Source organism: Macaca nemestrina, chromosome 10 (genome assembly GCF_043159975.1).
Source record: "Macaca nemestrina isolate mMacNem1 chromosome 10, mMacNem.hap1, whole genome shotgun sequence".
NCBI lineage: Eukaryota > Metazoa > Chordata > Mammalia > Primates > Cercopithecidae > Macaca > Macaca nemestrina.
In genome coordinates, this window is record NC_092134.1 from 30,308,582 (window position 1) to 30,331,814 (window position 23,233).

General features: G+C 42.8%; 1 protein-coding gene across 1 annotated transcript in view; it reads left to right on the forward strand.

Moving 5' to 3' along the window:
- The window catches only part of LOC105493809 (phenylalanine hydroxylase), a 72,525-nt gene that overhangs the window by 15,681 nt on the left and 33,611 nt on the right, over window positions 1-23,233 (forward strand). Inside the window, exons 3-4 of the mRNA XM_011761736.2 lie at window positions 5,519-5,702; window positions 23,067-23,155. Of these exons, the coding sequence (XP_011760038.1) occupies window positions 5,519-5,702; window positions 23,067-23,155 (273 nt within the window). The remainder of the gene's footprint in view (window positions 1-5,518; window positions 5,703-23,066; window positions 23,156-23,233) is intronic.

Below are 23,233 nucleotides of genomic sequence, written 5' to 3' on the forward strand. Positions count from 1 at the left end.
TAGCAATCAAAATTATTGGTTTCTAAGGATCCATACTAGTAAATTAGAAAGACGCCAATAAGGAAATTACATGCCAAACTGGAGGGTTGTTTATTAACAAATTGATTCCAATGGGAAAGAAATGATTTAAACAATTCAGCTCTATGTTCAGTATGTAATTAACCAGAAACTTTACTCATGTAAGACTTCTGCCAAGTAAGTAGCAGTTACATATAATCTCATCATAACTTCCACGCCCCACCCCCCATTTGTTAGCCTGGGCATAATATTTTAAACATTTTTTAATAATCACATGCCTATACCTATCATAAGTATTTACCCCAATGGTTATCATTATAACCACTTAACAAATAAAGTTAAGGTTTCATTATAAAAGTAATAAATGTGGCTGGGCACAGTGGCTCACGCCTGTAATCCCAGCACTTTGGGAGGTCAAGGCAGGTGGATCACGAGGTCAGGAGATCGAGATCATCCTGGTTAAAGTGGTGAAACTTCTTTCCTACTAAAAATACAAAAAATTAGCCAGGCGTGGTGGCAAGCACCTGTAGTCTCACTTACTCGGGAGCCTGAGGCAGGAGAATGACATGAACCCGGGAGGCGGAGTTTGCAGTGGGCCAAGATCGTGCCACTGCATTCCAGCCTGGGCAACAGAGCGAGACTCTGTCTCAAAAAAAAAAAAAAAAAAAAAAGCAATAAATGTTTCTAGGAAAGTTGAACTATGATTTTAAAAAAAGAGAAAGAAGGAAACAAAAAAGTTGAACTATGATTTTAAAAAAAGAGAAAGAAGGAAACAAAATCACCCCTAAGCCCTTCATCTGGAGACCGCCACCGCACTCAGGTCTTGAAGTGCTTACCAACACGTTTTTTAATACATGTTGTTGTTTTTGTTACTCACTTTTTAATGATTGCCTAATCTTCCATTGTGTGATTATACCACAGTCCACTTCATCATTCCTCTATTATGGGAGTTTAGTTAGCTTAGAAGTTTTGGTGAAATGCTATGTGAATTTTCTCATAAGTTAAATCTCTAACACTAGAAAAACTGAGTCATGAAACATAAATTGTTTTATTGTTATCCTCAAAGCTAGAAGCTTCTCTGTGGAAGTGGATGCTTCCAGGGGTGGGGTATGAGTGAAGAGCACTATATCCTATGGTCTGCTTCCCAGAACTTCTTCCCTGCTCCCCTTCCTTCCCAAACTCTCCCACAAATAAGCATGCCAGAGGTGTGTCCATTCTTGGTTCTTGAATTTGCTGTGCTCTCAGCTCTGCATAAGGCAGGAATTGGTTATGTCTTCTTTTGAAGTTTCATCTTAGGTAAATAGTAGGTGGAACCTACCCATTCTCTTTCTTCTTGAGCCAAGAAGGATGACATTGCTCTTTGCTTTGTTTGACAAGTAATCTGTGTTTGCCAGAGAAAGCTTCAGACCTGCCGCTGTCTCTCTGGCGTTACCTCCCCACTATTCTCTCTCTCCCTAATGGGGGCCCCTCTGTGGGTTTCCCTAGCCACAGTCCTCAAGGGTGTGTTGCCTGCAGTTGAAGCCATAAATAATGGCTGCACCATGAGCCTGTTTGAAGTTACTTATTGTATTTACTACATCCAGAGGTTTTAATTATTTGTGTTTGACATAATGGTAGTAATAATAATAAAAGTTAGTATTTTAGTGGAGTGCTCACTGTATATATGCCTGGCAGGAAAGGCAGTGTGGTTAAAAAACTAATGACTCTGAGATTAGGAAAAAAAATGGGCCTTGTTCTCTAGCTGCTTAAGGCAAAGCACCTTCATCTCTGATTTTATCTTTTTATGTCTCCTTTAACCTTTTCAAAGGATTGTTGGGATGGTCATAGAAAAGAATTCTGTACTATAAAGTGATACTTAAGTGTGAAAAGGCATCACTACCGTTCTTTTGAACTTTATACCATTAACGATTCAGGCAATAGATAAACCTCTTCAACCACAAGTTCAGTGAATTTTAATTTTTTGACATTTTAGAGTTATTTAAGTTATATTTTCAGATACTTTCTGTCCATTTAAATATTGGAGTAACCCCTATTATCTGTTTGTTTTAATAAAGTGTATATGATACTCCTTGTTTTTCTCCATAATAAATAGCATTACCAAGGAAATCACACACTTTCTGATTAAGTAGCAGATAATTTGCTAGGCATTTATGTTAGAGGACCAACTAAAATAAATGACTTTTTTGGTAATAACCATAAGAACTAAAATATCACTATCTAAAGACATTGAAATTGAGAAGCTGTAGTAAATAATCATTATTTTCACGTTTTTATGGCATTTAATGAAAGCAGCTTCCCAGCTCTTCACACGAATGTGGGAGTGGGGTGTTTCCATACTTAGCAAGTGCTTCCAGCAGGAAAACACTGACTGCAAGTTGACATCTTTGTGTTGGGGGTTCAGTGCATTTTAGTAGACTTTGCCAAGTGTTGCTGCTGACCAACATTCATTTTTTAGTTCATTTCTGCTTCAGAACCAGTGTAAAGAGTGAAGGTTTTGCAAGAAAACTGTGGCATAATTACAAATGAGCTCCAGTCCCCCACAGCCTATTCTCAGAAAGGGACAAGACAGATATAAATAAAACTCTTGAGTCATCCAGCCTAATTTTTTTAGGGGATGCATTTGGACAAATTATACAACCCACCTTGTGCCTCTTATCTATGTCTGGTGATTTTGCATCTAGCACTCAGCAGATGCCATAGTAATCCAAAAGAGTCCAAGGAATTTGGTTCTACAATTAGGGAGCATTTCAGACATCAAGCAAACTCTGATACGCAGGCAGTTATTACCTTTGAGAAAGAAGTTATTGCCTTTTTCTGGTAATACATCACAGCTACATTCCTTAAAAACTCTAAGACTATTTATACTTGTGATGTTCCAACACTTTTTGAGAGCATTTTAAAAATTGTTTTTTCACTGAGGTGTTTAAGAATAGTCAAGAATAAATGTCAGTTTGAATTTTATATATATATATACACACACACACACACGAGTTAATGTGAAAATATAAACAATTATTACAAATCAGTAAAAAATCTCTGTGATAAAAAAAATGGTATAAACTGGTAATTCATTAAAAAAATGCAAATGGCTACTAAACCTAGGAAAAATGTTTAGTGTCATCAGCAATTAAATTAAAAAATTGAGTAATGAGTTATTTGCTGTTTTCATCTGTCAAGTCAAGAATATTGAAAATTCTTAAAGTTAGTACAGGTGGGAAACATGGATCTTCTAGTGGAAAGATAGAAGAGATGAGTATAGTCTTTCTGGAAGGCAATGGGACAATATATAAATAATCTTTAAAGGGTAGTTTCTGATTAAACAATTTGACCCCTAGGCATTTATTCTGAGAAATCAGACAAGTAGGCAAAAATTTATGTATAATGTTGTCCATTATTTCTAGTGGCAGAAAAACAAGAAGCAGCACATATATCCATCACTATAGTATTGGTTAAAGAATTTATGACTGCATCTATGCAGCAGATCATCTGGCAGCCATTAAAAATGGTCTGATTAGGGTAGGAATGGCTAATGTAAAAGCGGGAAATATCTTATTCATCCTTGCATTGTTCGAGTACCTAGCTTGGCCCATAATATTTGATATAAGATGATATTCCTCAGGGAGATATGATGTGCTCTTTTCTTCCCATTGGATTCCTGAAATTCTCTTTATTTAGCCACATAGTGATCAGTGTAATAGTCAAATCTGAGGGTGACATGGAATATGATGAACTTTTTTTCCGTTTTCTTACCCACAAACTTTTCTCATATCCTTGGATAATTTTGATCCTTTTGAGGAGATTATAGAAGATGTCCTGAATATAATGTCTTCTTACCACTTCCACTCCCACCAACGTGGACATAGCCACATTCACGTCTTGTCTGCATTTCAGCACCAGCCTCTTGACAGGCTTTGCTTGGTCTATCTTATCCCTTAAAGTTTGTTCTCAACATAGAAGTTAGACTGATCCTTTTAAGCCTATGAGATCATATTATTCCTCTGCTCAAAATTTTGCAAAGACCCCTATTTCTTTCAGAATCAAAACCATAGTCCTTAAAATGGCCTGCAATGCCCTATGATTATTCTGACACTGTCTCCTGTTATTTTCCCCTTGACCTCCTCCACTTTCGTCAACCCACCTTGTGGCTGTCTCTTCAACAGGCCAGGCATGCTGCCACCTTCCGGCCTTCATCTCCCTCAACTCCTTTAGGACTGTACATAAACTGTGTCATCCCAATGAGGCCCCATGTGCCTGCCCTATTTAGTCCTGCAATCTGCCCTCACCCTGCCTCAGGAATGCCCATTTGCTTCCTCCTGCTCTGCCTTGCATTGTTGCCTTAGACCTTCTCATTATAACATGCACAAATGAGTTTCTGTGTGTTGTTTGTGTCCCCTCAACTTCAATGTAAGCTTTATAAAGGAAAGCATCTTTATTTTGTTCACTGATGGATTCCAAGCTGCTAGAAGGATCATTGGCCACTGTTGGGTGCTACAAATGTATATATTTATTGAATAGCTTGAATGGAAAGTAATTATATATATACATATTATTTTATTTATTTATTTAATTTTGAGACAGAGTCTCGCTTTGTCGCCCAAGTTGGAGTGCAGTGGCACGATCTTGGCTCACTGCAACCTCCACCTCCCTGGTTCAAGTAATTCCCCGGTCTCAGCCTCCCAAGTAGCTGGGATTGGGATTACAGGCACACACCACCATGCATGGCTAATTCTTTTGTGTTTTTAGTAGAGATGGGGTTTCACTATGTTGGCCAGATTGGTCTCGAACTCCTGACCTCAGGCAATCCACCTGCCTCCGCCCCGCAAAGTGCTGGGATTACAGGCATGAGTCACCGCACCTGGCCTATATAAACATATTAGTGGTAATTATATGAGATAATTTTTACTATGTGCCAAGTGGTGCGTATGTATCATATCATCAACATTCCCAATGAACTTACGAAGCAGGTATAATTAAGACCAGCAAGTTACAGATGGAAAAACTGAGGATTAGAAACATGAAAGTACATTGTCTCACAAGCAATAAATTTAGATGTTAGATATAAATCAAGTAAGTCTGATCCCCCTATTCAAGCAGAACAATGTTGCTTCTATCTTATTTATTTATTGTAATTCCATAGAATTTCACTTGGGAAGTGGGGAGGTTTCCTATGTAAATATTTTTGGCAACCACTGTCTTAAATATTTTAACCAAATCAAAATCTTACAGTGGCAACTCTAGGCCTTTAGCAGATTTTCATGTGATTAAATTGTGACATGTGAACTAACTGCCCCACCTCCTGCCACTTAGTACTTGGTTTTAAAGAAGAAGAAGTAAACAAAAAAAATTTGCAAATTTAAGGACTCTTTTCTACTCTTATAAAAACAATTGTATTCATGAACTCTCCATTTTGTTGTGTTAGGTTTTATTGTACTGGTTCTGCATCTTTGACCTGCGTTAGTTCCAGTGACTGTCTCCTCACCCTCCCCATTCTCTCTTCTAGGAGAATGATATAAACCTGACCCACATTGAATCTAGACCTTCTCGCTTAAAGAAAGATGAGTATGAATTTTTCACCCATTTGGATAAACGTAGCCTGCCTGCTCTGACAAACATCATCAAGATCTTGAGGCACGACATTGGGGCCACTGTCCATGAGCTTTCACGAGACAAGAAGAAAGACACAGGTAAGAATTAGAGGAATTTTGCAACATAAGTAACTCCACACTGTCTTCATAAAATAACAGCAAGATATATATTTAACAGCATATTTAAATATATGTATATTTAATATATATGTATTGGAAATAATGCCTTGGAAGAGTGTTTGGGGGATTGAGCGGATATAGGTTGGGGACCTAGGCAAGTGCGTGGTATATTTTAGACATATAATGAATTTTAGTTCTTTTTCCCCTTCCTAAAGATAGCTATTTCTTTTCTCTTTTCTTTTCTCTCTCTCTCTCTCTTTAACTTTATAAGCTTTTAATTTGTATTTATTTTTATTTTTCTCTCTTTTTTTTCTTTTGACTTTTATTTTAAATTCAGGGTTATAGGTACAGGTTTTTTACATGGGTGAATTGTGTGTCATGGGAATTTGGAGTACAGATAATTTTGTGACCCACGTAATCAGCGTAATACCCAATAAGTAGTATCTAGTTTTCAACAAAACCCATGAAAACAAGCAATGGGGAAAGGAGTTCCTAGTCAATACATGCTGCTGGGATAACTCGAAAGCCATATGCAGAAGATTGAAACTGGACCACTGCCTTTTACCATATACAAAAATCAACTCAAGATGGTTGAATGGATTTTTGCATCTCTCCATTCCAACCAGAGGGATCTCCCCATATAGCTCCAGTTCATAACATGCCAATTCCAGAGCTGGAGCTACCTGGCTTCTTGTTACTAGGGCTTTCATTGTCATTTTCCATCTTCTTATCTGTCTCTTCTACTCATACAAGCTCCTTGTGGGCAGGTACACTCTTACCTATATTTGTATCCTCAGAGTTTAGCACACTGCTTGGTACACAGGTGCTCTGCACATATTTCCAAGTGAATGACTAATAAAGGAGTTGTCAAAACTTGCATTGTCCCATTATTTACATACTGAAATGCTACCCATCCTCTCGGGATTGGGGGTGGGGGCGGGGAAGGGTGATGGAGTGTAGCAATTATAAGTGTGGGCTTGAAGTTGAATAGCCTGTGGTTCAAGTCCTGCTTCTTCCACCTATTGAGTTTGATACCCCTGACAAATTGCTTTAACTGCCCTGACCTCAATTTTTCATAGGGCTTTTGTGAGGATTAAATGAAGTCATACATAAACAGTGCTTAGAACAGTGCCTGGTGCACTGTAGGGCTGGACAAATGATACCATGTGATTGTTATTATGATTATGATTGGCCTGAAAGCAATACAGAGGAGCGAAGTGACTGCTTTTTAGGGCCTCGAGTATATTCAAGTGAACCATTTTTTAATAGACGTTTTATTTTATTTTTTATTTTTATTTTATTCTTTTTAGACAGAGTGTTGCTCTTGTTGCCCAGGCTGGAGTGCAATGGTGCGATCTCGGCTCACCGCAACCTCTGCCTCCCAGGTTCAAGCCATTATCCCACCTCAACCTCTCGAGTAGCTGGGATTATAGGCATTCGCCACCAAGCCCGGCTAATTTTTGTATTTTCTGTACAGACGGTCTGTCACCATGTTTGTCAAGCTGGTCTCGAACTCTTGACCTCAGGTGATCTACCCGCCTCAGCCTCCCAAAGTGTTGGGATTACAAGCGTGAACCTCTGCGTCTGACCTTAATAGGCTTTTTAAAAGAGCAATATTAGGCTTACAGAAAAATTGCACAGAAAGTACAGAGAGTTCCCAGGTCTTTCATCCCTACCTCAGTTTCTTCTATTGACATCTTGCATTTGTGTGGTTTTTTTTTTTTTTTTTTTTTTTTAGAATTGATGAGCCAGTATTGATATATTATCTCTAACTGAAGTCCATAGCTTACATTCGGGATCATGCTTTGTGTTTTGTAGTTTTATTGATTTTGACAAATGCGTAATGTCATGTATCTACCATTTCAATGTCATACAGAATAGTTTAATTGCCCTAAAAATGCCCCATGCTCCAGCTATTCATTCCTTCTTTACACACTCCTTGCAGCAACCACTGATCTTTTTACTAGCTCCGTAGTTTTGCTTTTTCAAGAATGCCACATAGTTGAAATCATACAGTATGTAGCCTTTTCAGACTGGCTTCCTCCATTTAGCAATACATATTTACAAATCCTCCATGTCTTTTTGTGACTTGATAGCTCATTTCTCTTTGTTCCTGAATAATATTCCATTGTCAGGATGTATCACAGTTTGCTTATGCATTCACCTATTGAAGGACATCTTGGTTGCTTCCAATTTTTGATGCTTATGAATAAAGCTGTGAATAAACATTTATGTGCAGGTTTTTGTGTGAAGATAAGTTTTCAACTGATTCAAGTAAATACTTAAGAATGTGATTGCAGAGATGAACTTCTTTAAAAAATTATTTTTTTCTACTGTAAAATCAAGTTTCTTTCCAAAACACTTGGAAAGACTTTGGGTCAAGAGGAATTCAGGCACCATAGCTGAAAGAAGCATTTGAATAGGCAGAGATGCTTTAAAATGAGACAAGATCCACCCCGTAAAATAGGCCACTGAAACATTTTTCAAAAGGTAGCTCCGTGGTCTTTCTAGGAGACTCATCTCTGCCTTCATTCTCCTGTAGGTATAACCAAGGTAAGGAAAGCCCACCCCAGTGTTCTGGCTTTGCAGAGAGTGGGCAGCCATGCAGATGGGCTCAGGTCCCTGGAGGGCAGGCACTGGGAATTCCTCCCTGGATCATTCCTATCTGCCTTCTTTCCTTTTCAGCCTCCCAAGCTGCTTCCCCAATGACTGCCCTCTCTTGCTTTTTTCCGGCCACCTGCTCTCAACAGGAGCTGCAGACCCTCTGGACAAAGGGCCTGCCAGATCCTGGGGCAATTCAGCCTCTGGTTGGAGCAGGTGGAGGCTGGGCCAGCTGGGGCCATGAGGAAGGAAATCAAAGCAATTGACAGGCAGACAGCCAGCCCCTGGAGGAGCCAGAGAATATATAGTAAACCAGCTGGAGAGCCGGCAGCCTGAACTGGAGGCTCAGAAAGGAGGTTCTTAGCGGGGACATAGAGGGGGAGTTAGGAGTGCAGACTCAGGAACCACGTTGACCACACTTGGTGTGACTTTGAGCAAATCATTCACCCTTGCAGTCTCCCACTGTATCAAAGGGGAGTCACAACAGCCTCTGCCTTATAGGATTGGTGAAATCGCACAAGTGAAGCACTGGGAACAGAGCAGAGCATGTTTAAGGACTTAAAGATATTCTCTATTCTTACCATTATCATCATTATCGTTATAAACACTGGCATGAGCACAAGAGCTACCGAAATGCAGCCTGTACACAGCTCCTTTTTCAGAGAGTCTGGCAACTGGAAGGTGACCTGAGAGGTCATGCAGTCCTACAGACCCCTTCATTTTTCATTGTAAAAACAGAGGCTGGGACTTGCCTTAAGGCAAAGAATGGGTTCTAGGGGGTCACGGGCAAGGGTGTGTTGAGAGCTGCTCTGTGCCAGGCACAGTGCTAGGAGAGAAAGGGTCAAACTGCCTGTTCTTAAGGAGCTCACAGCCTGGCAAAGGAGAAGACACACCCAGGTAAGTAGAATAGAGGAACAGGTGCTGTGAGAAAGACAAGGTTGGTGCAATTCGGCCTGTTCCCTGCTTGTGTTTAGCTCTGAGAATCCAGGAAGTATGAAAGTAAAAAAAGCTAATGATATCTTTTTTTTTGAGATGGAGCCTCACTCTGTCGCCCAGGCTGGAGTACACGGGAGCACAATCTCTGCTCACTACAACCTCCGCCTTCTGGGTTCAAGCAATTCTCCTGCCTCAGCCTCACTGAGTAGCTGGGATTACAGATGCATGCCACCACACCCAGCTAATTTTTATATTTTTAGTAGAGACGGGGTTTCGCCATGTTGGTCAGGCTGGTCTTGCACTCCTGACCTCAGGTGATCTGCCCACCTCGGCCTCCCAAAGTGCTGAGATTACAAGTGTAAGCCACAGTGCCCAGCCTAAAAAGCTAATGTTTTTACATAGAGGCATCATGTAATAAAAGTTGGGCTTATTGGAACCTGGAGGAAGCACAGGTTCATTTCCCTAGCAAGGATTCTCACGTCTTTGCTCAAAATGGCAAGGTTGTTGATATTTGAAGTGGGATGACATTTTCCCTAGGGAAGAAAAACTGGCTAAGACCAACCCTTTAAAACAACATGTGTTTTGTGACCCTTATTTCTTCAGATGATTGGTCACCCAATCCCATAGTGGCTGCCCCCACCTGACCTTAACTTACCTGTAATGAGACAGCTGATGCTGACATGCCACAACCTGGCATCTGCCAAGAAAGGCTCTTTGGGTTTCTGTGACAGTTTCCATGAAGTGGGGTCTGGGCCAAGAAACAGGTCTTTTTAAGGAGAACAACCATTTCTTTGCAAAATTGCCCTTTCTATAGGACTCAGTGGGAGAACAGTCAGAGGAAGAAAAGCATTGTAGTAGATCTGAACCTTTGATTCTTTCTCCGGACAAAATGCCCTTTTTATTGAGGGGCACAGATCTCAGAGGCGAGTCTGACAGCAGGTTCAAGTAGGAGAAATCAATTAAGCTAAACCACTTTCCACTCTAGTTTTTAAACCATTCAAAAAGCCATGTGGGTGATAGAAAATAAAAGTTTTTTAGTTTCTTAATTGCGAAAGTTCCCCACCCAAAACAGCTTAAGAGAAGGTTAATTACGGCGACATGGTAAAGAAACCCCAACCTTCTCAAATGCCTCCTGGAGAAGCTGATGTGAATTTAATAGGATTTTAATCCAGAGAGTCTTTTGAATACTTGAGGTCTATTCTCCTGCTACCGTCTTTCCTGATGACTTCAAATCCTTCTTCAACCCAACATGAAAGAGCATTAATATCTTTCATCGATCAATCTACTAATCCTTTTACCTTTCCCTTTGAGTCGACTGCATGACATTACATTTAGTGGGGGTTAGAAAATTCCTATATGGAGACAGATTGCAGCCAGGAGAAGCAGACAGACACAATGTCTTGGGTAGACAGAGTTATAGGAACATCACCATTTGAGAAATATGTTTGCAGTTATTTTCCAAGAGCGGATAAATATCTGTTGGGTTTTGTTTAATTTATGGTGATTATAAGGGGAAGAAAAGTGGACTCAAATTACCAGAACAACTACTGGTTCTGTGGAAAGCAGAAAGACCTATCTGTGTATCTATCTATCTATCTATCTATCTATCTATCTATCTATCTATCTATCTATCTATCTACGTTGCCTGGGGACACTTATGATTGCTATGAGAAGACAAAAGCAACATCATTATAGTCATTCCTTCCCTCTTATTGCCCCTCCTTGCCTTCTTGAGTTTTTTCTGCTTCAACATTTCTGACCTGAAGAACAGTGCTGAATAAAGCTGACATTTCAGAACAATTGGGGTTGAAGGGAGGATAGGATTCCTTAGAGGGCTCTGAAAAGCCCCTGGGATTGTGGGCAAGATAGTACATCGGTGTGCATGCATATTTTTTAGGAGACAAGATTTTTCAAAGGGGCTATGGTTCCCAAAGAGTTAAGAATTTTTAGAGAGAAGCTGCTTAGGGCTGGAAGGGAATCCATATGGTTAGAGTTTTTCTCCACTCCCACCACCTGAGCGTTTCTTTCCTCTCTCCTTTCGTCTGCTTGGCTTTTCTGTCTCCACCTTCCCACTGCCCTCTTCTCAGTTCTAAACCTGCTCCCATGCATTTCACTTTGTGCATTCCATGAGTGCCTTTCACAGCTGTAGATATATGTGGCTCTTTGTCTGCAGGAGACCAAGTATCTGCATGTTTGCAAAAACACAGGATTGACTGCCTTTTTCAGTCTTTACCTGGATGCTTGCTGGATGTGCTGATGTAGCACTAAGTCCTGGCAGCTGGGGAGGTCACTCGTTTCAGCAGACTGCCTCACTGAGACAAGCAGACTCCAGCTGAGAGGATCAGCCCATACAGGGGGAGCTGACACCAACCCAGGAGCGGGAAGCAGAGTCTCTTCATATCCTTGGTAGACTGTCTTCTCCCTGCGGTCAGTCACAGGCAGCTCTCTTCATTGGCAAAGGAAGATCCTGAGCAAATGCTATTTCTGTAGCCCATCTAGTTTGCCAGGTCACAGAGCTTCAAGCTCAGGAAGATTAAAAAATTATAAGGAGGCTCTCATTCTAAGAGGAATCCCTCACTGGTATGCCACATCCAGTGTTTTCCAAATTCTTTCACATTAGGTTGTCTCATTTAAGTTTTGCAACAACCAACTCTGACAGCTAACGCAAACATAGCTAAAGCAAACATTCTTGTTTTCAATATTAGAAAACAAGTCAGAAAGGTATAATTAAAAGATTGCATGGATTTTGCAGTTCAATTCCTGGACTGTAGCTGTTTGGCCAAGTTGCTGTCCCTCTTTAGGCCTCAATATTTTCATCTGCAAATGAAGAAATCCAGGTACCAGTGTGGTTGTGTGGATTATATGATATAATTTGCATAAAGTGCCTAGCATGTAGGGCCCATGCAAAAGGTTACAAGTAAACTTACCCTTAAGTCTCTCATAAGGATACACACACAATGAATCTTAGGGTTGAGCAAGTCCAAACTCCCAAAACTCTTGATGTCTGATAAACAAAGGCAACCGCAAAATGCTATTTGGGTCAGTCCAAAAGATAGTGAAAGGTAGAAAAAAATTAGACAGGGAATACATTTTCTCTGTGTGACAGGTGTGTTCTCTCAGTTGAAGAAGGAAGTAAAAGGATATGGAATGACTGTAACTAAATGTCACTGCCATCATGCTGGATTGAGGGAGTATTGTCGTGACGCACTAAGGGCCATGAATTTAGAGTCAAGAGCCAGGATTTGGGTCTCCATCTTATACACTACCAGCTAGGTTTGAATTCCATCTGACACCCTTCCAGATGGATGACCCCTTGTCCTTAACCTGTGAAACGGAGCAAAGACCCACTCTCCCAATTCGTGTGATTCCTTGAGGGGATTATGTGGAGTACCCTGTGCATTAGGGTGCTTAAAGATCAAGTTGAACTTGCTTGAGTTGAGTAGGCCCTTGATCTTAGACATCCTTAAGCTTCAATAGGGAGAGTTCTCTATGATTTATAACCCCAGCCAATAGCAGGTTACTTGTCACCACCAGTTCCATGGACATAGACACTGACCAGGCCAATAATAATATATAAGGAATTGGTCGCAGCCACCACCTCATTGAAGCCAGGCTTACCTAGCAGCCACGGAGACAACTTCATGTGTGGGATTGTATGATGGGCCCTGTGAATGATCTCACATTTCCAAATACTTTTTGTGCTTAACATCATCCACTTGGTGCTATATTGCACATGGCACTGGCATATGATATAGAAGGTCACCTTTTCATGCAGCTTTTCTTTCTCCTTCCCTTCTTTCTTCCTCTTTCCTTCCTTACTTCCACCATCCTCTTTCCTCCTTGCTTCCTTCTTTCTTCTTTCCCTTTTCTTTTCTCTTCTTCCTTTCCTTGTACCATTCTGACAATACTCAAAACCAATAGCCTCTTTTATTTTTCATCCTCTTTGACATTTTTGTAGCATCTGACACAAATATCCCCCAGGAATTCTCTCTTTCCTTAGTATTTTATGAATTATGTGGCCCTTACCTTTTAAAAATCTTGACTGTTGGAATTTTCTTCCTTCTCTTACTACTCCTTCTCAAACAGCACAGAGTCAGCGTTGCCAAATTCCTCTCTCATTCACATCTATCTCCTAATTCAGTTATCATTTATGCTACCGATATTGATTGAGTGCCCACTCGGTGTCAGTCACATGATAGGATGCAATAGTGAAAAAGACAGACATGGTGCCTAGACCCATGCATTGTATAATCTAGTAGGTTGTGGCTACATGGCATAATACATGGCAGTGATAGAGAAGGTGGCATGCCTCAGGAGTAGTCTTAGGAGGTGCACTGAGGCACTGAGTCCAGGCGTGGGTTCAGTTGATGAGAAGAAGGGGAGCAGGGCCAAATAAGTGCTCCTGGAGTGACACAGCCAATACATGGAGGAGGCTTTAGGTGTCTTCTGTTAGGCCCAATGTTGGCTGACCATAACTAGAGTTGTCAGTGACAGGCAACCAGATCTCAATGCAATGGTGAGCTCTCAGAAGACAGAATTGGATATTTGGGGATATAGGGGCCAACCTGCCAATGGATAATGTTTATGAGATACATAGTATCTTAAAAATGATATTGGGAGGGTAGTTGTAATTTAGGGGGTGGTTGGAATAAATGGCCCTACAGGTTATTATTTTATTTATTCATAATTTCACTCATATCCATTCACTCACTCCCTCTGCTTATTAAGCACAATTTCACCCTTCATGTGTGAGATCCCTTTTAGTCATCTAGTTCGGGGATTCTTATTTTTCCATGTGAACAGAGAGAACAGATGCTTTGCCCTAAAACCACTACTCCTGACTTCTGACCACTGCTGTCTCCAGGAGGCAGAGAGTAATAGCTGGGCACCATCAGCCAGCCTTTGGCTCATCATTCTTGCCAAGAGCTTCCTGAAGAGCATTCCTTCTCCAGAAAGAAAGTAGAAGCTATTTAAAAGAGAAAAACAAAACCCCTACAAGTCTTGCTCCTGCAGGATGTTGGCAAGCCGTCTCTTCTTCCTTTGTGGGACCTGTGGAGATCAACACGCAGCAACTGCTTCTCTGCGCGGCTGGAGGCCACTGCCTAGAAGGAGACATCCGGGAGCCTGGGAGGGGGTGGTGAAAACAGCCTTCTATTTCACACCCAAGAAACCAGGATTTATTGCTCTCTCTGAGACAGGCTGGAGGCAAGCCTGGGTGCCTTGCCGGCTAACCCCTGGGGCTGGTGAATGTCGGGTGGAGGGAGGGGGTAAGATTGGACTCAGCCTGCACCTTGAGCTGCTGTAAATTGAATGGGCCTCCTCTGACCCACTGGCCAGGAAGCAGGTTCTGGCCAGGCCTGGGGGGTCTTTTGCTCAGTGACGCTCCTGAGCCAGCCGCCCCTTGGCGTCCTGGCTAAGCATTTGACCCCGACTTAATGGGACCACTACGTGGGTGTCCAGGGCCAGCTCTCCAGCGGGCTGCTTCCTTTGGAGCCAAATCAATATTTATTAATGATCTGCCCCCACCGGGTGCCTCCGCTCCACAGAGGGCCTCTGTTGCCCCAGCCTGCCCAAGTCATTCATTAACCGTGAAGCCCAGCCGCCCACCCGAGAGGCTGTTGAGGGGCTCACAGAGGCCAGCCCACCGGCCGAGGTATTTGGCAAGGCCATTAATGAGCTAATCTGATTTAACTTTTCAAAACAGAGGTCTGGGTCGCTGGGGTCAGTCTCTATTTCCAGCTTTGTGAGAGAGACTGGGTGGGGGAAGGGACCTGCAGCCTTCAGTAAAGAAAAGAAGGGGTATGTGAAGGAGAACTTACGTTAAAAAGAGACTATCCCTAAATCCAGGGATGCTTAGGATGGGGCAGGCCCAAGGCTGTCCTAGGGATCTTCTTCAAGCACCTTTAGAGATCTACTTTAGTTTGTCACACTTCCTTTCCTTCTCAAGGTGGGAGAAAATGAATCTAAAATTTAAAAGCACTCCTTCACCACCACCACACCTTTATTCAAAGCCCAGCATTGCTTTTTGGTGAAGTGCATTGGCTGCAGAATTGCTCTTTCAGCTCAGCTAGCTCAGTGATCTTGAGCAAATCACTTTATCTCGTTGAGCCTGTTTGCTCATCAGTGAACAGCAATAATGTCTACCACCTAGGACTGTTTTGAGAATTAAAGGAGATGATGAAAGTAAGGCACTTAGCACAGTATCTGGTGCATAATAAGCTCTCAAGAAAATGTAACTTTAGAGGAAAAAGGGTAGCCCTACCTTTTTGCCTGAGAAAAATCAGAAAAGCCCAGGTGCAGAGGTTAGAGACACAAGTACAGACTGGCTTGGCCTCTAGTGGCCTCTGAGACCACTATCTTAGTCAGACAAGCAACTCTGGAGTTTATTATGAGGCTCAGGTGCAAGGACTGATGTCACAGGTGCACCTGTTTTGGGTCAGTTTCTTCCCACTCCAAAGAAGGAGGCGGGGAAGGGCTCAGCACCTTGCCCATTTCACAGATGCAAAGCCAGAGACTCAGGAATTAAGTAGTTTGCTCAGACTCCCATGTTGTGTGGGTGGGAAAGATGAGACTTGAACTCAGACCTGCTGGCTTCAAGCCCAGGATGTGCACACCCTTCACACAATGTAGAGAGTCAGTACATGTGTCAAGGCTTGGCACTGAGTTTGTCTGGGGTCCTCCGTGGTCTCTCCTGAGGTCTTTGCACTGCCTGTTTCACAACTCTGCAAGATGGGAAGTGAGCCACATCAGGGATCGATCCCCAGTCCCCAACACCCAGCACCCAGGTGCCTCTCCCCGGTCTCATTCCTCAGGCTTTGTCCCTGCTCTCCAACATGATAGCTGGTGAATTTCTCTTAATGGTTAGGCCTGACCTGGGTCCTCATCCTACCATAGAAGACACATAGACTGTACCCAAGGGCGTTAACTTCACGTGAGGGAATAGATCAAAGATGGGGCTGGGCTGCTGCCTGGAGGAAGTGAGCACCAGGCCTTCTCACCCTTTCTCACTTGCCCTTCTATAATGATAATAATACCACTACCAGATACTTATAAGCACTTGCTGTGTGCCAGACAGCATTCTAAGCACTCTCCATACATGAGTTCATTTTAATCCTCCCATCAACCCTCTGAAGGACGTACTGTTATTATAGCTATTTCGTAAATGGGAAACGAGGGAACAGAGGGATTAAGTAATTTGCACAAAGTTCCAAAGTTCCAAAGCTGAGATTGGAGCTAGATTGGAGCTAGGTGGTCTGGCTGCAAAGTGTGTATGAAGAGCCCCCAGGCTTTGCCACTTCTCCAGCCTGGCTGTGTTTTGGACCTTTTTTTGAAGATGGTGGGGTCCCAAAGCCACCAAAGGCCCCTGGACTCAGGTGAGCACCCTGCAGCTTCGCAGTGCTACCTTGGAGTCCCTCACAGCCTCTGTGGGATGTGGCGAGCTGCTTTGATCTTTGTCTTCTTTTTACAGAGACTTGAATCATCTGAGTCTTGGCAAATTTTCTCAAGTTCTTCAAATTTTTTGTTTTTGTTTTGTTTTATTGCTCCGACCAAGAGAGCTGAACGAAGCCAGGTAGCCCAGGAAGAATTTTCCTTTGGATAAGGAAAAAAAAAAAAAAAAAAAAAAGTCACCCAGAGCTGGAAATACGCTGGTTCTGCTGCCCTCTGGCGTTCGCTGGGCGCCAGCCAGCCCACACAGCCCCAAGTCAAGGTGGTGCACCCTAGCTTAGGTTTATGGGGAAGAATGTTGTTTCTCTGGTGGGAGGAGAAAGGGAAATGAGGCAGTGCATTTGGGAACCGAACAAATGTGGTGACTGTATTTCTGAAAAATAAATGAGGTTGACACATTGACTGAAGTGAAGCTGACTTTTCAAGTATCCTCTGGCCAGTCTCAGCCCTTCAGAGGATCCCACGGGTCTCGGAATAAGAAACTCAAAAGGGCGTGACGCGCAGATGAATCTAATACCCACATGTCACAGAAACTGAAGCCCGAGATTAGAAACCTCTTAATATCAAAGCTGGACAGAGAACCAGCTTCCTGATCCCAATCTCCGTTCTTTCCTCCTCCCTCCTCCTCCTTTAATCATCATCATTAAAATCGTTGTCATATTAATGGTTAACACTGATAAAGCACTTATTATGGGCCACTGTGCTAAGATGTGTCGTATTGCTGCAGCATTTAATTCATCCAATAATATGGAAAGAGCATTTTAATTCATTTTGTGAATAGGGAAACTAAGACTCCAGGAGATAAGACACTGGCCAGTTGCACAACAAAATAAGTGGCAGAGACTTTCAAGGCTTGCTGGAAAACTTTCCACTCTGCTCTCTGCTATGATAAGCTAAACAGAGTAGAAAAAATTATATATATATATGTGTGTGTGTGTGTATATATATATGTATATGCATATATATACACATACATATATAGTATGTGTGATATGTGTGTGTGTTTATATACATACACACACATATGTAACTCACAGCTGAGCAGTAATACTATCTACTATGTGCCGGTATTGTTTTCCATGAATCATGCATATTAACTCATTTGACATCGTGTTGTTCTTATAAAGCAATATTTTCTAGTACTACTATTATCACCATTTCAAAGATAGGAAGAGTGAGGCACAAAGAGATTTAATAACTTTTCCTGGGCTCATAGATAGTAAACGCAGAGATAAGATTCAAACCTGGGCTGTCTGGCTGTTGTAAGACTCTTAACCATTGCTGGACTGACTATTCATGACACAAATAGGAAACCAACTCTGGACTAGGGCCAGATCCTGACTATCCCAGACTCCATTGAGCCATGCCAAGGCAATGTCAAGTCACCAGGGTCTTCCCTCTGGGGTCTAGAGGCAGAGGATGTCATAGTAAATAGCATGTTGCCTTTAACATCAAAAAGACAAGAGATAAGTGTTGGCAAGGGTGTGGAGAAGAGGGAACCCTTGTACTCTGCTGGTGGGGATGTAAGTTGGCACAGCTATTATGGAAAACATCATGAAAGTCCCTCACAAATGTAAAATATAAATACCATACTTTCCAGAAATCCCACGTCTGAGTATATATTCAAAGGAAATGAAATCAGTATGTCGAAGAGATGTCTGCACCCCTTATTCATTGCAGTATTATTCACAACAGCCAAGGGAAACAACCTACATATCTATCAATATGTATCTATCAAGGTGGATTAATGAAGAAAATGTGATACCCCCAAACACACACACACACACACAATGGAATATTATTCAGTCATAAAAAAGAAATCTTGTCATTTGGGACAACATGGGTGAACCCGAAGGGCGTTATGCCAAGTGAAATAAGCCAGACACAGAAAGACAAATACTGCATGATATCACACATATCCAATTCAAAACGTGTTGAATTTATAGAAGCAGAGAGTAGAATGTTGGTTGCCAGGGGGTAGGGTGATGAGAGAAATTGGGAGATGGTCAAGGGTACAAAGTTTCAGTCATAAGATGAGCAAGTGCTGGGGGTCAAATGTATGGCATGGTGACTATTGTTAATCACACTTTACTGTGTACTTGAAATTTGCTCAGAGAGATCTGAAGTGTCCTGGTCCCACTCCATCCCCACACAGGAAAAATGACTACATGAGATGATTAATATGTTCATTAACTTGATCATGGTAACCATGATGCATGCATGTATTAAATAATTACATTGTATTTATAATTTTATAATATAAATATATATATAAATGTTACATAAAATATATGCAATAGGCCAGGCGCGGTGACTCACACCTGTAATCCCAGAACTTTGGGAGGCCGAGGCGGGCGGATCATGAGGTCAGGAGTTCCAGACCAGCCTGGCCAATGTGGTGAAATCCTGTCTCTACTAAAAATACAAAAATTAGCAGGGTGTGGTGGCACGTGCCTGTAGTCCCAGCTACTTGGGAGGCTGAGGCGGGAAAATTGCTTGAACCCGGGAGGCGTAGGTTGCAGTGAGCCGAGACTGTGCCACTGCACTCCAGCCTGGGCGACTGAGGAAGACTCCGTTTCAAATAAATAAATACTAAAATATATGCAATATATACAAATATAATTGTGTGTATACATGTAAACTTTACAATTGTATGCAATTTTATACAATTGTAATTTTATATTATAAAAATATATCCATTTTTTATTGTTCCATTATACCCCAATAAAGATGGAATTTTTAAAAAAGAATTTAAAAAAGAGCATCCCCATAACTTTCCATTTCCTTTTTTTTTTTTTTTTTTTGAGACAGAGTCTCGCTCTGTCGCCCAGGCTGGAGTGCAGTGGCACAATCTCGGCTCACTGCAAGCTCCGCCTCCCGGGTTCACGCCATTCTCCTGCCTCAGCCTCCTGAGTAGCTGGGACTACAGGCGCCGCCACCACGCCCGGCTAATTTTTTGTATTTTTAGTAGAAACGGGGTTTCACCGTGGTCTCGATCTCCTGACCTTGTGATCCGCCCGCCTCGGCCTCCCAAAGTGCTGGGATTACAGGCGTGAGCCACCGCGCCTGGCATAACTTTCCATTTCCTTATGCTTCTTTATTCTTCTTCTTCAAGAATTTCCTTACATCGTCACGTATTTATATTTACTTATTTCGTGTTGCCCCTGCCAGAACGTAAGCACCACAAGGATGAAGACTCCCTTGTATGCACCCCCCAGTGCTTTGTGCTTAGTATGCAGGAGGTACTCAGTGCATATTTGTGGAATCTCCTTTGGTGATTCTAAGGGTCGCCTAAGTAAGAAGGGGGTGCAGCAAGAAAGGACTTGGCCTGCCTTATTTCTGGAGCCAGCAGTTACTGACAGAATGATGAATGATTCCCAGGCAAAAGAGAAATGATGAATGAATGGAGCCAGGCTACCTCCACAGTGCGGGGATGGGGTTATCCGTGGTGCTGAACACCGAGGAGAGAAGTTAGGCCCCCTTGTCCAGGTGGGTGCCGGTCATTGAAACCCCGCAGTGGAAATGTCCTGGAGAAACAAGAAAGATCTTAAAGAAGATCCTGAGCCCTGGAGGACTGTGAAGTGCTGATTCCTTTCTCAAGGCCTTGCAAACCTGGGTGGGAAAAACCCCCATTCTTGGCACTGACAACAGAGGTTCAGTGTGCAATACAAATGCTGGACCCACAGAGGAAGGAGAGCTTGGGGAGGAGTGTAGGTGACAAGGTGGGAAGCCACGTTCCTCACCAAGTGAGCAGAGCATGGTATTGAGTCACCCGAGACTCCAAAGTTTCAACAGTTGGGACCAAGGAGGTCTATCAAGAGACTTGCCCTCACTGTTCCTCAGTTTCTTCATCTGTAGAATGGGATAATAATAATACCTACCTCAAAGGACTGTTGCAGAAATTGAAGGGGGTAGCATATGTGAGATGTTTAGGGCAGTGTCTGATACACAGCAAGTACTACAGAAGTGTTACCTGGAACGATGGCTGCAGCATCTGCTTCTGTTCTTGCTGTCCATAGGGAGCCAATCTGGAAAAGAGGGCTGGGCTTTAGGGCCATGGAAACCTCTGGGCAGGAAATCTGGCTTCAGAGCCAGCCCTCCTTATCAGTATGCTCTGCCACCTTCCCATGAGTGGCAGGATGGATTGGCGATCAAGACCAGAAGCCAGAGAGTCAGCTGGACCTGTATTTGAATCCTGACTCCACTGTTTCTTAGCAGTGTGTGTATTTGGGTTTGCACTAAACCTCTCTGTACCTCAATGTCCTCGTCTTTAAAATAGGAATATTAATAGTACCCAGCTCACAGGTAAAATATTTAGAACACCATTCTGTGTTAGTTTTATTGCTAACATGGGTGGTAGAGAGCCCAGGCTCCTCAGCTCTGCAGAAACCAGGGTCTAAATGGACCTTGATGAACTGCTGGAATCAGCTCTCCTTGTTTTGCTGTAATGCAGCTGCTGCTCCTCCTGAGGCTCCTGTTTAGATCATGGATGGAATTTCCCCAGATTGGCCACTAGATGGCACGCATGCTCTTTCCTGTCCCATCTAAGTAGGTCAGAATCATGAATAATGGGTATCAGATGGAAAGTCGTGTTTTATGTGCCAGACGCTGAGCGGCGCCCTTTGCCTGTTTTCTCATCACTGCCCACAGCAGTCCTCAGATTCAAAGAGCTACTCCACCAGAAATGCTACACCAGAAGTGCCTGGCACATGGGAAGGCTTCAAAAACACATTTGCGGTTCTTCCTATAGTTGTGTATCCCAGCTGTTTTATTCCTCCTCCTCCTGGAGGAGGAACTGAGACACAGAGAAGATAAGTAGGCAGATGGAGCCCGGGTTCTAAGCCAGACCGGATGCTGATTGGAAGTTCAGCATCTTCCCCTCAACCTCATTTCAGGGGAAGTTTGGAAGCCTTGTGCTCACTTCAGGGTTCCCACCACATCTATTTTGGCTCTCTGGATTCTTTTTGAATCTACCATTTTCTTAGTCCTGGTGTGATCTTAAACCAGCTATTTAAAATTTTAGAGCCTCAGTTTCTTACCCGCGCAAGAGGGGTTATCATGCCTTCCTTATTTTGGAGGTACCTCAGAAATAGCAACTGTACCAAAGCAGGCCCTCTGGATGGTGGTTACTGCTGTCAATACCTTAAATGTTAACATAACCAGGGTGAATCCATCAGTTCCTTCCTTCACTCCTTTCTTCCCTCCGTTTCTTCCTTCCTTCCTTATCTTGTTTTCTCCCTCCTTTCTATCCTTTTCTTCCCTCCCTCTCTTCCCTCTTCCTTCCTTCCTTCTTTTTCTCTTTATGCCTGGTACAACAAAGTACCCATGGTTTCTGCCCTCATGAAACTTACAGTCCAAAATGCCCTTGTCTCTGTTCATTCCTGGGAAATTTTCACCTGCAATGTGTCTTGTTTCCTGTAACCTACAGGGACGTCGGTGCTGCCACCTGCCCTTCTTCCTGGGCCCCTCTCTCTGCAAGACCCAGGTGTTGTAGTTCACCCTACTCAAGCCCCACCCCTTCCCCACTACACTGGCTCAGAAGCAAGTCTGAAATCCTTTAGGTGCTGCAAGGCATCTTCAGATCCCAACTACCTGACTCCGTTCGCTCTGCTTCACAATGGCTTTCTAACTGGCTTTGCAATCAAAAGATTTTGCTGCAGTGCCTGGGGCCTTTGGGAGGGAAACACATAATGGGAAGATGGGATCTCATGAACTTGTTTACAGTAGAACAGTCTGGTTTTATATAATTTATATTTTGGGCCTATATGTAATATTCTGCTGCGAAGGCCGGACACAGTGGCTCATGCCTGTAATCCCAGCACTTTGGAAGTCCAAGGGGGTGGGTCACCTGAGGTCAAAAGTTCGAGACCAGACCAGCCAACATGGTGAAACTCTGCCTCTACCAAAACTATAAAAATTAGCCAGGCGTGATGGCACGCACCTGTAATCCCAGCTATTCGGGAGGTTGAGGCAGGAGAGTCGCTTGAACCCAGGAGGCAGAGGTTGCGGTGAGCTGAGATCACGTGCCACTGTACTCCAGCCTGGGTGACAGAGGGGAAAAAAAATTCTGCTACTAAAGAAAACCATCAAAGAAAACTACCATGACGGGTGGGAGGGAGATGAATTTTGAGATAATTCAGAGAACATCTCCATGAAAGATAATGTATTTGGGAATGGGTTTTAAAACTGGTTTCTAAGGAAAACGGAGTTTAACTTTTAAATGATAGTAATTTGGGGGTTATCTGAAAGCCAGCCCACTTGCCATCACCATTGACTGGGATTCCCGCTTCTGATCTCAGCGAGGCCTTTGGCCATGTCCTGCCAATCTGCACTCAGGACTTTGCCTTCTCTGTGTTTCAGTGCCCTGGTTCCCAAGAACCATTCAAGAACTGGACAGATTTGCCAATCAGATTCTCAGCTATGGAGCGGAACTGGATGCTGACCACCCTGTGAGTCTATGGCCCATAGGATGAGATTCTTTCAGTGCCTCTCCTCCACTTCCCTCCCCTCCTCCTACCTCCTCCACC